Below are 15478 nucleotides of genomic sequence, written 5' to 3' on the forward strand. Positions count from 1 at the left end.
GTTAGCGTTTGTCCATTTCCCATAGAAGTGTTATGTATGTCAACATAACGCCAATAACCTGTACACAAATGCGACTGGGTACCGCGTTTATTATTCTAGAAAAAAATAGGAGTGTTTAATATGATTAATATTATAGAAAACATTGTCTCTGCAAGTATACCACGCTTCGTATCATGCAAGAAATGGATATTGAATTCAGTTCATCGTAAGTGAAGGTTAAAAAAATGCGCTGTAATATCCCGTAGGTGGCTTACCGTTGAAACAAAACCTTTGTCCAAATAGCACAGCTGGTAAAGGGTAAACGATCCTTTCATCCTCTCCAGGCGATGGCTGACTGTTTGCAGATAGCCGTTGTAAATGCCACCACAGCGATCGGCAATTTTATGACGCTCCATAAGGATCGCAAAAGCTTTGCCGAAAGCTGCGCTCTGATAAAGGAAATTCTTGTAATTTGTAACACAATGCAACAACATCAGTCATTGCAAAATATAGACTATAGATGTACTTCTACACCTAAGTCCAGAAGGCACAAAAAATAACAGCTCTCAGTGGTGACCCAGTTTACCGTTTTATTGGTAACGACATTCAGGTGATAAGCAACGATCATGATCACGGCATACCTTAAAGTGCTTCGCCTCAAATTCATGTTTTCTCAAAAACTAAATTGATTTTTGAAGCAGTTTTCCACACAAACATACCGAGCGCAAAAACACGAAGCTGTTCTTCAGCCTTATATCCTCATTATATAGAACAGTTTTTCCCGATAAACAAACAACTGAAAGAAGGTACATGTACTTTTTATTGTACAATTGCTCCAAGCTGGTAACCCATTAACCGGTTAGAATGATACAGTAGTATAACTTCACACTGAGAATTTGAACCTGGCCTGATTTTGCTTGGTTTTTGGACTTTACAACTTTCACAAGTTAAATTACTTACCATATCCTGAACTCGAATAGCGGAGCACATCCGCATAACCAGCAGTATTAAACCCAGACAGATACTCCCGACAAATTTATCCGGGGTGTATTCCTGGGAAAACAAAACGGCAGAATCCACTGCGGATCCTTTGATGATGCCCAGTCCCGTTACGATTACGTACACATCGGACACAAACAGCCACAACAACACTGGACCGAAAATGCTATCCAATTCGCCGATGCGCACGGTCAGTTCCAGGTGGTGCGCTGAAAGGTCACCCAGTTTGGTGAAGAAGGCGCTATCGTACGACTTGCCTGGATCTTGAAAAAGGCGTTCCAGCTGTTGTTTGAGAGAGGACAAGCCGCTGTGTAATGGGATTGTGATCAGCATGAAGAGAATCTGCACTCCCAGTAAAGCCATGGCACACAAAGGACCGGTGAAGGTACCAATATTTCCTCCAACAATCAGCAGATTAATTAAAAGGAGAGTATTTTCGTGACCTTCCGCTGTGCGATTGTATATGTTCTGACCGTATGTTACATAATCATCCTCTGTAGCATGTTCAGGCAGAGAAATATTCTGGCTTATTGAGCGTATAACAATGAGAATTCCTGCCGCTCTTACTTTGTATTCGATTGGGGGAACAATCATAATAATCCAGATGATCGATATACCAGCCGCTAATAGTGTTCCAACAATGACGGCTGTATGAAAAAATGTGTCAGCACTATTTCGAAAAACTGTAGAGCAGTCTGTCGATGCCAAATGCCGAATCTCGTTTAAATTTTTTTGGAGCCGATCCACGACCTTTAGCAACCTGGAACTCTTCGCTCCAAAAAACAGACTAATCAGTAATGCAATGATTGTCCACTGAGAAAGGAATGCTTTCAGCAAGATCTCACTCATTTTGTCAGTATTTTCGAACGAGTGCCAAAATATGTCTACTATAATGAAGATATACAGGAGTAACGACAGCAGGATCCCAGCTGACCATATATACAAAAGTAAAGAACATAATCGAAAGAAGTGGTAGCAGAACTTCCCAGACTGTTTACTGGAATTCTTTATCATAATGACATGTCGAATAAAATGTGGGTACAAACCAACAGACGCCAGCAAAAGGAGAAAAAGGGGTAAGAGCCGAAACGTCGATTCCATGATAACAAAAATATTAATTTTAATAGGTCACTTGTAATTTACGTTCCACTTAAGCTGATTATCGTTTTACATTAATAATTTAAAATGCACATCGGTTTGCCGAAGCAGCATTAAACTGATGCTATTTTGAAATTACTGATGGATTGACTGCGGTAGACATGGGCTGATCGGTATCCCTCACCGAATATCTTCTCCTTCTTTTATTTGTTCAGGCGGAGTGACTAGCAGAATTCAGTATAATAAAAATTACACTTGCTGATGCAGCTTTAACACATCAGCTGCTCAGCTGTCAGTAATTAGCTTCACAGCTATGCACAACTAAAAGGCGTGCGAATCTCATCTCAGTAGCTACAAGTACAATGTATTTCTATAGATACCGCTATGCTACGCATGCAGATCAAGCAGATGCAATACGAATTCTTCGGACTGGCTTCCCATTTTGTACGGATAGTTTCCTTGTAAAGGTACAACTTTTGCGTAACTCACAACCAAATCTGCTTGTTTGGCAGCAACAACTGAATAAATCGGCACAAAACTTACAAAAGGAACGCCCTACGCCAGTGTTGTTGACCTACTGTGAAGGTATGACGCTGTAAAACCAAATAAAAATAATACTTTTTCCAAAAGGAACGCCCAATTCAGGCGCATCAACTGAGAAACATCCTAAAATTAATGCCTGTTGCCAGCTGTCGCATGCTTGGTTGGTAATAGTAAACATTCATTCTTTCTAAGAAGTACACTACGAGAAAAATGTCATCCGGAAGTCGTGAAATTGCGAATGTAATCCAGTATGTCTCCAATTTCCGTTTGGGATTGACGATTCTGATACAAAATAACACAGTATGTCGCCAAAATTCCAGTGACCTACGAACCCAAAACCCTGCCATACATATATATATGCAGTATAAACTGTTATCAGCCGGAACCTTGGCAAAAATTTACCATTGTAATATACTGCTTCGTAAAGTCAAGATAACCAAACGCTGTAAATACTGGTATTTTGTGGTCGATTAATGCCCGTAGTGATTCAAGAAACTGTTCCAGTTCCTCTTTCGCGCTGTCCGCAATTTTTGGGCGAATGTACAGCAGCGTTGTCTTAACCGAGAGAGCCTGCGTTAATCGGAACAAATTCAAAAAACATTATAGTAGTGTTTACTGGCAAAATCGCTCGCAAATGCGTGAGTTGACAGCTATTTTTTAGATCATTTTTTTGCCAATCCAAAGACGTCTTATCATAATTTTTTCGACGGTTTATTAAGCCTTGTTTTCATTTACGAAAGCTTATATATAAATGTGCTGCAAAATAATCAATAAAATGAATGGTTCTTACTTGTTCATGGCAGAAAATGCAGGAAGTTAACCGGATCGTGAAAGTAAACACTGCCACGATCGCCATGGACAGCAGTGCAGTGGATAGCGCTGCCCATTGGACTTTCTCTGCCTCAGTGCGTCGGCAGTCCCAACGGGCGTCGCTTCGAAACGGTACCAACAAGGCTGCACCATAAGCTAACCATACGAGGATCTCCAGTAACGAAACCGCCAAATTGATCACCGAAAACACACCGTCTATACTAGCAACTGCACACCGCAACCGCCGGAACAACGCGTGACCTTTTTGTAGTTCGACGCAAAGCATATCGTTGTCTGGTTTGTTGGCCAGATACTCCAACCGATTACGAATATCGCTGAATGCAAATCCAAGTGGCATCGCCAAACTGACAAATAGTCCCAAAAGCATGAAACGGATGGTCGGCTTTAAAATTCGAGGCAAGACGTAATACGGTATTCCTAACCATAGCGGCGCCTTGTAATACCCGAAAAGAATGGATAGTGGTTGGGCAAATCCTTGACTAACACCTTTAACCATTCCAAAAATGTAATATAACGCCACTGTGATTCCGGTTAGGGAGCTCAGGAAAACAGTAAAACTGATAAAATTCAGTTTCCGCTTTTCTGTCACTATCAAGCTTTCAGTTAGCGACTGGACGTGAGTGCAGAGAGGGTATAATTGATTCTTTTTAAACAAGATAGCGAACATAACCACAAATGTTTGCAGGTTGTGCATGACCTGGGATGCAAAAAATAAAGTAGAAAATATTTCGAATTTCCATAAACCTGTCTGTTGTGAAAAGTAGTTGTTGTACATATCTTCCGTCGCCGTTGTCAAAATGACCAAAAACACCAGGCAAGACCATAATACGGAAAGGTGAGTAAAGTTTAAAGAGCGATTACGGAGAACAACAGCCTTTCGTAAATTTGGCGCTAAACCGAGAACTTGCAAGATAATAAGATACAAGTTTGGATCGAATCTTAATATCTGAGCTTTTAAGGGCATCTCTCGACAACGGTATTAATTTTACAATTTACGGGATTCTGCAGTTATTCACCGAAAAACGATTGGCATAATTAACCCAATTTGGAGATAACATACCCTGCAGTACATATTCAGTCATACTGAAAACTGAAATACTTCAGAAATATAAAAGAATTGATTTCGCCCGATCTGGATCGATGTCACACGCGGAAAGAAATCATCCAGCTGAAAATAGTATCGTATTCGGGTAAACATGTCAACGTCATCAAAGTCCAAAGCGGAGCGGGGCAGACCGGCTGCATTTACAGGAAATCTCCAGCGTTAAACTTCACAGCACAGAGCAGATCATAATCGTCACATCGCGTCCCGATACTAGTACATGTAATTGATCAGACGACAAAGGAATACGTACCTGGTGCTAGCAGCAATAAGTATAACATTGCTTTGCCTGTGCATCACTGTGCATCACTACAGTTTAATAGAATGAAGATCCATGTAATAATTACCAAACTATACAAGCGACCACATGCATAAACCACAAAATTCTTTTGCAATGACCTTTAGCAACGCATGCAGACTGTTTATTTGGTAATCCATTTGCAAGAAACTTTTCACAACAGCAGGAATCCATAGACCAGAAAGTACAAGCACTAGTTGAAGTGTATCCTCCAGGGTCTAAATACAGTACATACTCTGCTCGGTATACACAATCGTGTTACGAAAGGAAGTAAAGTCAACAGGAATGACAAATAAATTTGCTAATTGCCCTTATGACTAAACCCGGAAGCCTCAGAATATTGCTTTCACAGTAAGTATTGAACGGCTGCACTTTAGCAATTTTTTATGCAACGCATGATCTGATTATATGTGGATTCATCCGGCTCACAATAACCATAAGAAATTTCGCTATTCTCTTTTTTCTTCCGAATTACTTTGTTGCTAAAATGACAAAGACGACGAGCAGCTACAACTTGTTATCGGCACTGAAACCTCTTTTGAGTTTACTGGCTTTTGGCGGAATTTTTCCACATTGCACCAGCTTCTCCAGTCTCGATGTTTTAAACAACATAAGGAAACATTCCCCAATCAAGCGCTTCCTCTTAAAGTGTTTGTCTATGGCGGTCTGTGCATGGTCGGCATTGCAGTTTTTGTGTCTAGCGTTTGTTACCGGCATTTTAGCTTATCTTTTTATCCGCACTTTCAAAATCAACGACAAAATGAGCGAGCTGTTACTCAGGTGTTTTGTGGACCAATGGGCCATCGCTGCATTGCTGATTGGTTTATGTTTCGCTAAGAAAAGCCGTACATTGCCTCAGGTGTTATCCCACCTGGAAGCCAGCCTTCAAAATATTCAGCTGAATATATGGCTATTTAGGAACGGTGGAGGTGGGTACAAATTTGTTGCTTTCAGTGGGGCGGTGTTATTGGTGGGCGTGTCCGTTGTTTGGATAATGCTTGTCACGAACCCTATGGTAATGCGGTTGTTCTACGACAGTCTCCCGTTTCTCCTCCAGGCTGCGAGTAATTACAACGTTTCCTCGATTATCACTGGAGACACAGAAATCAACAATCTGACCTTTAGTACCGAACAGACACATCCCGAAAACGCAGATCTTATGATGACATTGTTGATTGTCACATTATTTTGTGCACCGGCTGTTATGGCGCTTTTATCAATGGCGCTGTTTGGTGTGCAGACACTCTTTATGCTGATAACATTACCAGTTCACGCAGCTCTGGTCACGGTCAATAAGAGACTGCTACAGCTTTTTGAGGAGTCGGGAAAAAACACGTTTGACCAGAGTGCTTTTTTAAGGTTACGACAGCTCTGCGCGCAGCACCTAGAACTGACCAAACGGATTCGAGAACTGGACGAAGTATTTGGACCGGTTTTGCTGTTGTTGTTTATATCGGATATCTATGTCATTGTAACCGGTGTAGCCATAATGAAAGGGAACACTGGAAACGAGGGACCGTTTGCACAGGAGTTCACAGCGGAAAAGTTTGTGCGGAGTGTCTGTCTGGGATTCCTGCTTTTGGCGCTACGCATGTACTGTGCTGTTCAGGTGCATGAAGAGGTAGGTACGAGTGGCGCCGAGTGACCCTTTGCATATAGGTAGGTATGAGCATCATTGTGTTCGCCCACCCTTTCTTCTTGCACTATTCGTCTACCGTAGAGAAGTTTGTTTAATGGCATTTGCATATGTACACCATGTGTATCTCTTAAGAACGGCTTACCCATTAAACAGGCCAACAAATTTAATACCCACGCAACGGCTCTGATGGAGGAGCACAATATTGCCGATTACTGCCAACCGGCTGATCTGCACCATCTGCAAATAGTCATCAGTCGATTGGGAACGATGAAGGGAACCTTTAGTCTCTATCAAATGTGCCAGCTCAACAGAGAGTTTGTCGCCACGGTAAGTTATCAAGGGAGCAAAATTTGAGCTGTATTCTCAATGCTCGCGGTTACGATTCGAAACCGTATTTTGGATTGTTTACTCTTGCAGGTCATTGGTGTGCTGCTGACGTATATTACGCTTTTGTGGGAAATGGATAAAAAATAAGGTACTTAATTAAAAGCGGATTCGAAAAGCACATTGCAGTATGATTGCAGTCCTTGCACCGTTCTGATTTGACCTGTTTTTGGTTGAAACGAATGCTGTTAGAATAGCATTACGCAGTTATGAATTTTGGGAAACCTGCGTGACGGTCATCTTCCTAAGTAATGAATGTGTAATTACCAATGTATTTTATTTGTCTCTTTTGCGCAATACAAGAGTTTTGCTGCCATGTTTAAACCATTTGCAAGAATCAGTTACCATTTATTTGTACGTTGAAAAAATCCATAAGTAAAGGTCGTTGGCGTATTTTAAGGTGTTAAATAGATTCTGTAGATGGCAACCCTCAAACCATCAGCATCAGAAATACAAAATAACAAGGTGTTCGAAGCGGGGCCGTACGTGTGCTACGATATTGCCGCAAAACAAAAATGTTGTCAGAGGTGGGAATCTATTTCTTATCCGTGCCTATTGAATGCCTATTTCTTATCCATCTCCCATAGCAAGGTAATGTATGTCAGGTTTAGGTTTAGGTTTAGGTTTTAATCGCTTAGTGTCTACAGATACAAGGAATCACTCCTTATCGAGATCTATAGACAGGTCAACATAATCTATTACAAAAAAAAACAAATAAAACTTATATAAGAAAACAGTAAAACATTTCATCAATTTCATCGATTTAACAAAAGTCAAGGTTATTCGACGGCAGATGGTCGTTAGCAGATGCGATCTCCTTCCAAGAGACGTCTTCCAATGCTCTTTGGAATGATTGCAGTGAGCAGTACGATGACGGATCTAAATTGAGGTCGTTCCAAAGTTTAGCAGTCCTCCATGAGAAAGAATTTTCGCTGGCTGGCACTTCCGTTCCACAAAACTTGTTCTGGCAGCTTGAATCGGGAATGGGTGGCGCGACATCCGATCGGCATTCCGAGTGTTACCTGCAACAGTATCGACGGCAGTAACTGACTCATAACAAATAAAAAAATGGCTGCCAAAAGGTATCATGCCGAATACGAGTTTATATGCAACACACAAAGACGTTTTAATGCGACGCAGTTCAACACAATCCCAATTTATCTCGCGAAGCCTGCCACTGTAATCTGTACGCGCATTGCCCATTCGCAATCTTTTCAGGAACTTTAAAGCACATTTATCTAAATCGTCTCTATGGGTTTTGAGAAATGGTTTTACCACGGGACTGCAATAATCAAAAAGTGGAAAAATTAACGCTTTATACAAACAAATAAGTGCCGCGGAGTCATAATGGTTAAACAGCGATAAGATGTAGCCTATACGTTTCCTAATCTTGATACACAAATTACTCGTATGCTCACCCCACCGCAGTTTTCGATCGACCACTAACCCCAAATATTTAACGACAGGGCGACTTTCAATCTCGACGTTGTTCAAAAAATATTTATTTACGTCACTTAAACTTCGTTTATTGGAAAAGCGCATGTGCACTGATTTTTTCGGGTTAAAGGTCAATCGTTTTTCAACCGCTGATTTAAATACGGCATCGATATCTTCTTGAAATTTCGTGCAGTCGTCGCTCGTTCTTATTGGCCTGCATAAGAACACATCGTCTGCGAAAATAAAAATCCTGCTACCATTTAGCAGAACAAACACTATCCCATTAATTTCGCAGATAAACAATATTGGACCTAATACTGAACCTTGTGGTACTCCGCTGGTTGTAACCCCGCTTTTTGAAAATACGCCATTCACGACCACAATCTGTTCTCTACCAGTTAAGTAGTCATCCAGCAAACTAATAACGTCGGGGTCAACACCAAGCAAGCCCAGTGTTGTCAACAAGGACTGGTGGTCTACACGATCAAAGGCTTTGGAGCAGTCTAACATCACCGCATCAACTTCAACTCCGTTTTCAATAAAGTCTTTAACAAATTTCGAGAAAACCAAACACTGCAGTTCCGTGTTACGCTTAGCACGGAATCCGAACTGGCTGTCACTTAACAAGCAATTGCTTTCCAAAAAACATCGTAAATAGTTGGCAATGCACTTTTCAAAGATTTTCGAAACTGGATGCAGAATTGCAATAGGGCGGTAATTGGTAATTAATGTTTGATCTACAGACGTTTTGGAAGAGGAGTCACGTATGACGTCTTCCAGTGCGACGGGAATGTACTGAATTTGACGCAAATATTAAATAAAGTTACAAGCGGTGCAACAATTGAGATTCCGCAAGCTTTTAACAGAGAATTTGAGACTTTGAACTGACCGGACGAAGCAGAAAATTTCATTTCGTTTAGAGCGGTTTGAACGTCGCTATCGCTTATTTTAAACGCAATTTCCCTGTCTTCAGGTTTGGGAGACACAACTACGCAATGGGAAGGGCAGCTGTTTTGAGACTCGAGAAAAGTTTCGTTAAATCTATTTGCCTTGTCGTGATCAGAAAAAAGGGTGGTACCTTCTTGCGTTTTGATGGGCGGCAGTGTCTTCTTATCAACACTTTGTTTGATAAACTGCCAAAACTTTTTCGGATTATTTCGGGTTGCTGTTGCGACGTCTAAAATCGCGTTTCTGCGATGCGCTTTGAGAACAGCGTCGACTTTCCGAGATTCGGCCTTCCACGATTCTTTCAAGCTGTCTTTATTCGCTATACTGTTTTCTTGCAGCATTTTGCGGAAAAGTCTATTTCTACGATTTATCGCTTTGCGAATACTTAAGGGATACTTTTTCAATTTTTTTTGCTGTACGTTCGCCGTAGGCAAAAATGTTGGGCTACGTTTAAAATCTCATTTTCAAACTGCATCGCCATAACGGATGGGTCACTACTTGTTAAAATAAATTGCCAGTCTGTCGCCATTAATGAATTTCGAAAAGGTTCGATTTTATCAGGAAGAATATTCCAGTGCTTACCGCTCGACTGAAATTCTGCTTTGCGACGTTTACAATAAAGACGGAACTGAAAGGCATAATGGTCATTTGACGCGGATGGAGGTGACACACATTCAACGTCAGTGACAAAACGGTTCGTAGAAATTAAACAAAGATCAAGGATGTTGTTTTCTCTAGTGGGGAAATGTATTAACTGGCGAAAGTTAAATTCTTTTAAAGAATCAAGCAACAATTGCGAAGCAGTGGTAGGGGCTTTCATACTAGTCCAACAGATATCCGGTAGATTAAAATCACCCATCAAAATAAGCTTGTTACGTAATTCGACAGACAGATTTTCTTGTAAATGTTCAACAAGTAGAGGTATTAGCAAGGCTTTTTTTGATGGTCTTATGTAGATAACACCGAATAAGCAGTCCAAAACAGGCGATTCCACGAACAAAATCTCGAGATCATCTCTATCGAGATCTGTGCGCCTAAAACCTTTTAATTTTTTCGATAAAATTAAAGCGACTCCACCGTGGCTGTCCGACGATTTACGCCATCGGCGAAAAACGTTAAATTTGCGAAGGTCGGCAAAAAAACTGTCGGAATAAATTTCTTGGTCCCACGTTTCCGTGAACGCACTAACATCAGATTCAGAACAAAACTGCCTAACTTCTTCTTTTTTTGAAAAAATACTGTTAATATTGCAACATCTAATTTTTATATTTTGAAAATTTTTCGGATTAACATTCATAATACGCATACGCATATTACCGCTTTTTATTCCTGCAAGTTTTTTGAACCGGCTATTTCGGGTTCTCTTACAACCGTGCGTTGATTCGGCATTTTACAGAATTTCGCCACATGTCCAGTTTCGCTACAGTTAAAACAACGCACTACGTAACGTTCGACTGGGCACACACAAAAATCAAACTTTATGTTACCAGTCCTTTCAAGGAATTGACAGCCTTCGTAGGATGTTTCAATTACCATAGCACATGTTTTAACCGCTTCTGTTTTACTAACAAGTTTTTTCGCTACTCTGATTTCACGTATAGGTGACATCTTTTCCGACACAATTCTTTCAAAATCTTCAGCCGATAAATCTTTCGGCACGCGTTTTACTATCATTCTTGTTACTCGTTTTTTTGTTTCACTCACCGTAAATCCGAGGGTATCTTTGTGCTTTTCCAATTCGGCTTTCGCGGCGTCGCGGTCCCTCTCTTCCCGGAAACGGATGACGATGTTGTCGTTCTGAGTGCGCCGTACTTGCTCCATATTAAATCTCGCGCTGGCGTCAGGTATACATTGTGGTAACTTCTTTTCGATCTCATCGACAGCAATATGGTGACTACCATTTCCGTCTGACTTCTCTTTGTCGGCTGATACAATCAGGGCATACGTCTTTGGAATCTGCTTGGGCGTCACATTTTGGGGGTTGCTGTGGGGAACATGGCGCTTCTGTAATCCATGTGGCTGAGAAGCGAGATTGACTGTGGCGGGCACGGTGCCCGGCCCTGCGGTGGCATTGACAGGTGCCTTCAATTTCTTCAGCTGATATATTTCCCGTTCAAGGTCCAGAATTCGGTTATGCTGCTCGATGTTGTGATCAACAAGGCGGCTAAGAAAAGGGACAAGTTCGTCGACGATTCCTTTGAGTTGGGCCGAGGTTGGCCGGGCGTGCTTGTTCACTTCATCCTTGAAACTTTCCAGTAACTGGGGAATGGTACGAGACGGTGCTTTGGTTGCTGATTTGTGTCCCATGATAGGTGGATACGTGGGAGAAGCTCCAAGAGATGGAGCCCTTAAAGGTCACCGCGTGACCTACACTAATTACTGTGCAAAAACACAACCCGGATGCGGAATATCGTAGTCAAAAATATTCAGAAAAATAGATCCGCATTCGAGCTGAGCGAACCGTTTGTGAGCATGGCTCCAATAACCTGTAGAGCAAGAACGTCGTCAAATTAAATGTCATGCAAAAAGAATACTGTGTACTGGTGGTTGCATGTTAATTCCCGCAAAATACGTAATAAATCTGTATATCTGCAGCAGATTTATTGTTATTGCTTTTCCGTGTGGAAATACACAATTATATGAAAAGAATGTGCTTGAGAGGAAACGTACTATTGCAGTAGATACATACCGTTGCAGCAAATTCTTTGTTCAGCTGGCATAACTGAAACAGGGTGAAAGTGCCCTTAACTGCGGCCAAACGATTGTGGACTGTTTGGAAGCATGCCGCATCGGTGTGACTGCATCGATCGAAAATTCTATGCCGCTCCATAAGAACTGCTGATTTCACCCCAAAAGCATCGGCCTGTAAACAAATGTAAATTGTTAACCTTACTCGCTATTGACCCTTGCTAGGCAGAACAGAAAAGAGTAAAATGCCTTTAAAGAGAGATTTAGATAAAATTACGACTTTACCTGTTCTCTAACGCGAATAGCACAAAACATCCGCAAAAACAATAAAGCGATCCCCAAGCATATACTACGACCGAACTTTTCCGCTGTGAATTCATCAGAAAACATGCCACTGGCATATTGATTGTTCCCCTTCAAAAGGCCGAGTCCCGTCACAATAACGTACATGTCCGAAACGAACAACCACAGCAGTGCCGGTCCGAATATATCGTCCAGTTCACAGATACGTAGCGTCAAATTAAGGTGTCGTGAAAACACGCTCTCCAAGCTTGAGAACATTTTTCCGTCATACACTTTTGTGTCATCGAAAATATTCTCTAACTGCTTATTCACAGCTTTTAAGCCGGCATGTAGTGGTAAAGTAATCAGCATGAAAAGTATTTGTACTCCCAATAAAGCCGCTGTGGTTGAGGGCTTGGTGATGTTGCCCAGAATATCTCCGTCTACCAGAACATTTTGCAGTGTTACAGTGTATGAAGTGTCCCCGATACTCTGATTGGCCAATTTTCTAACGTATTCGTCATAATCATTCGCTGTTGGGTTATTCGGAAGGGTAAGGTTAGTTGGTATGGATATTATAATAACGCGTATCCCTTCTAGTATTGTGTGTACTTCCATAGGTGACGCAATCAAACATACCCAGACGCCTGACAGTGCAACGAACAGAACCGTCGCTACAATTACCAGGATTGTATAATAATTTTCTCGCTTGAAGAAAACGAAATTCCTCATTTCCGATCGCACGCTGGTGAGATTGAGTTCCAGGTCTCCTATGACCTTTGGTAGTTTTCGGCTTTTAACAGCAAAGCTCACTGCAGTTAACCACGCAATGGCGGTCCATTGACCCATGAAGCCTTTTAGGAGGATTTCACTCATCTTGTCGTCGGCTTCGTATGATTTGGAAAAGAAGTATGTTAAAATGGAACTGTACACAAGCAGACAGCTGATCAGCGCTGCTGACCAAATGTACAGCAAAACAGAAAGTATACGGTACAGCCGCTGGCGGCCATGAGCTTCGAACTTTGCAGGCTGATCGATTGCCACACGAAAAAAATGCGGAAATATGCCGACAGCGGCAAACAAGATGTAGAAGATTTCGATACACTTGTACTGAGATCCCATACTGTACTTTTGCTGTTACCAGAAGCGGAATCTAGTGATCGGTATATTTGCCGTACTCGGCATCTGAATTGACGGACTCGAAGAAGAATTAATGGGTATAACATGGGCAGCTGGGTAAACGCGCAGCCGAGCACTTACATCCGGAGACTGAATGAGTGTACTCTGTAATTCTACATCATGTTTTTGACGGAATCTAGAACGAACACTATCGGCATACACCGTGCATTTGGTGCACTAGGTAAATAGTGAGTGCCTGAGTGTGAAAACAATGGAGAACCAGGACAATTATGCTGATGCGGACGTTTTGGATGACGCCAAGTCGCCAGCCATAGTGTTTGTGTCAGCTTGAACTTTAATGTAAAATCGATGCTTTTATTGATGGAAACAGTGTAATCGCAAGCACACGCTTTCACGCATGTTTTTCTTGCATTTTGTCATAATTTTATTACTTATCAGACAAGCTCGCTCACACGCCTTATGAGTTATGGCATTGACACTAGACAGGAAAAGGACTAACGCCCCCAACCGTATCATACTGGAGATTTTACAAATGTACATGCACTCTACAACAATGCTTGTTACGAGTATAATGAGCAGTCACCATAACGTCACAGTAGTGTATTTCAGCAAGAATGCAAGTACACGTACAAGCTGAGGCAACGGAACAATTACCACAGAATATGGTTGACATTCATTGAAGATGAAACTATACTTAATTTCCCTCCGGGATTATTTGATAATTACTATTGAGTGCTTGGTTTTTTCACAACGTTAGACAAAAATGCAATTACAGCATTACACGTAATAATATGCCACTGTATAGTCTTATTACAACATCAATGCCACAAAAAGCATTTGCTTAAACGCATATGCGTACTGCCCCGTAGCAGCGGCTTTTAATACCGGTATTCGATGCACTGTTCAAGACTAACACTTTAGATTTTATATTTTAGTATAAAAATAGATTTTCCAAATATGAATAACAGGTTTTTGTCGTTAAGCGCGTTAGCGCATGTTAGCCGTTGGCTAACTGCCGTCCTGATCTATGTTAGCGCCAACATAACGGAAGTTTTTCGTGATGACTTTAACGTCGGTAGTCTGGACGTTTCGAAGTGGACAGTTGATCAGCAGAAATATCCACCTGTCTTTGCAAACGAATCCATCCGGACGACCACCGACAATATCCGCGTCGATACCAACGCATTGCGCATTAGAACATCAAACAAACTTGAGCACTCCCGATTCGATTTCACATCCGGTAAAGTCTACACCCAGAATCGCTTTGATTTCCAACTTGGCGGGGAACTAAGTGTCCGGATGAAGTTCTCTCGTGCGGTGTATGAAGTAGCGCAGATCGCGCTCGCCGATTTATATTGTCGACAAACAAAATTGCTAAAGTGCAGTGGTGAAGACTCGCAATTCGGCATCGTGTTGTCGATTGTCCGAACCTATCCGAATCATTTATACTGCCGTTTGCGCTACACAAACAGTTCGGGCGGTAATTACAGCCTGACGCGCGTGTATTACAGGTAATCTGCAAGACAATGGATCGGATGTCAGTCAACTTTAAGTATTTGTACCATTAGCACTAACGACTTTAAAACTGAAAAGCTTGCATTGATGATGTAATCAAACTATCGTGCTTAATAGTGATACGGATTTGTCGCTTGACTTCCACATTCTCAGACTGGTTTGGACAGCCCGAAAGCTGGGTTGGCTGTTGGATGGGAAATTAGTGCTGGATATGACCGTGCCGGGATTAGAAAGGTTACTCGGTGTGCAGATTGTTCTTGCACTGATGCCGAACGCCATAGCGTACAATATCGTCCCAAATCGAAGCTATGTTGACGATATCCGAGCTCTACCGACAGATGAATTTTGGATTGATTATCTTGTACTAAGCCAATCGCCTTTGCCCACAAATATATCATCCGTTCTCTTTAAAATTACTGCTGTCGCACCAGAGAATTCAAACAATGCACTACCGATTTCGCTCGGAGTGGTTACGCCAGCTGCTTTTATTGTTATTGCCACCGTTGTATTTTGGCTAATATTCCAGCACAGAAAGAGAAGGCTCGGAGAAGCCAGCATGCGTCGAGTGACCCGCCAACACCGGCGTCAAAGCCCT

The 15478-nt window shown here is 41.7% G+C and overlaps 3 protein-coding genes across 3 annotated transcripts; all 3 read right to left on the reverse strand.

The window, feature by feature from the left end:
- Positions 1 to 2832: 2832 nt before the first annotated feature.
- Positions 2833 to 3946, reverse strand: LOC129595391 (uncharacterized). The gene is made up of 3 exons (XM_055492386.1): positions 3410 to 3946; positions 3022 to 3189; positions 2833 to 2943 (listed from the first exon to the last, which is right to left on the reverse strand). The coding sequence occupies exons 1-3, from the start codon at positions 3944 to 3946 to the stop codon at positions 2833 to 2835; spliced, it is 816 nt and encodes a 271-aa protein (XP_055348361.1).
- A 3551-nt stretch (positions 3947 to 7497) lies between these two features.
- Positions 7498 to 11565, reverse strand: LOC129595392 (uncharacterized). The gene is made up of 2 exons (XM_055492387.1): positions 10963 to 11565; positions 7498 to 9105 (listed from the first exon to the last, which is right to left on the reverse strand). The coding sequence occupies exons 1-2, from the start codon at positions 11563 to 11565 to the stop codon at positions 7753 to 7755; spliced, it is 1956 nt and encodes a 651-aa protein (XP_055348362.1). The 3' UTR covers positions 7498 to 7752.
- A 51-nt stretch (positions 11566 to 11616) lies between these two features.
- LOC129595410 (uncharacterized) lies at positions 11617 to 13459 on the reverse strand. Its single transcript, XM_055492412.1, has 3 exons — positions 12232 to 13459; positions 11948 to 12121; positions 11617 to 11744 (listed from the first exon to the last, which is right to left on the reverse strand). The coding sequence occupies exons 1-3, from the start codon at positions 13348 to 13350 to the stop codon at positions 11685 to 11687; spliced, it is 1353 nt and encodes a 450-aa protein (XP_055348387.1). The 5' UTR covers positions 13351 to 13459; the 3' UTR covers positions 11617 to 11684.
- Positions 13460 to 15478: the final 2019 nt, after the last annotated feature.

The sequence above is a fragment of the Paramacrobiotus metropolitanus genome, unplaced genomic scaffold, assembly GCF_019649055.1.
Source record: "Paramacrobiotus metropolitanus isolate TYO unplaced genomic scaffold, Prichtersi_v1.0 Parri_scaffold0000077, whole genome shotgun sequence".
In the NCBI taxonomy this organism is placed as follows: Eukaryota; Metazoa; Tardigrada; class Eutardigrada; order Parachela; family Macrobiotidae; genus Paramacrobiotus; species Paramacrobiotus metropolitanus.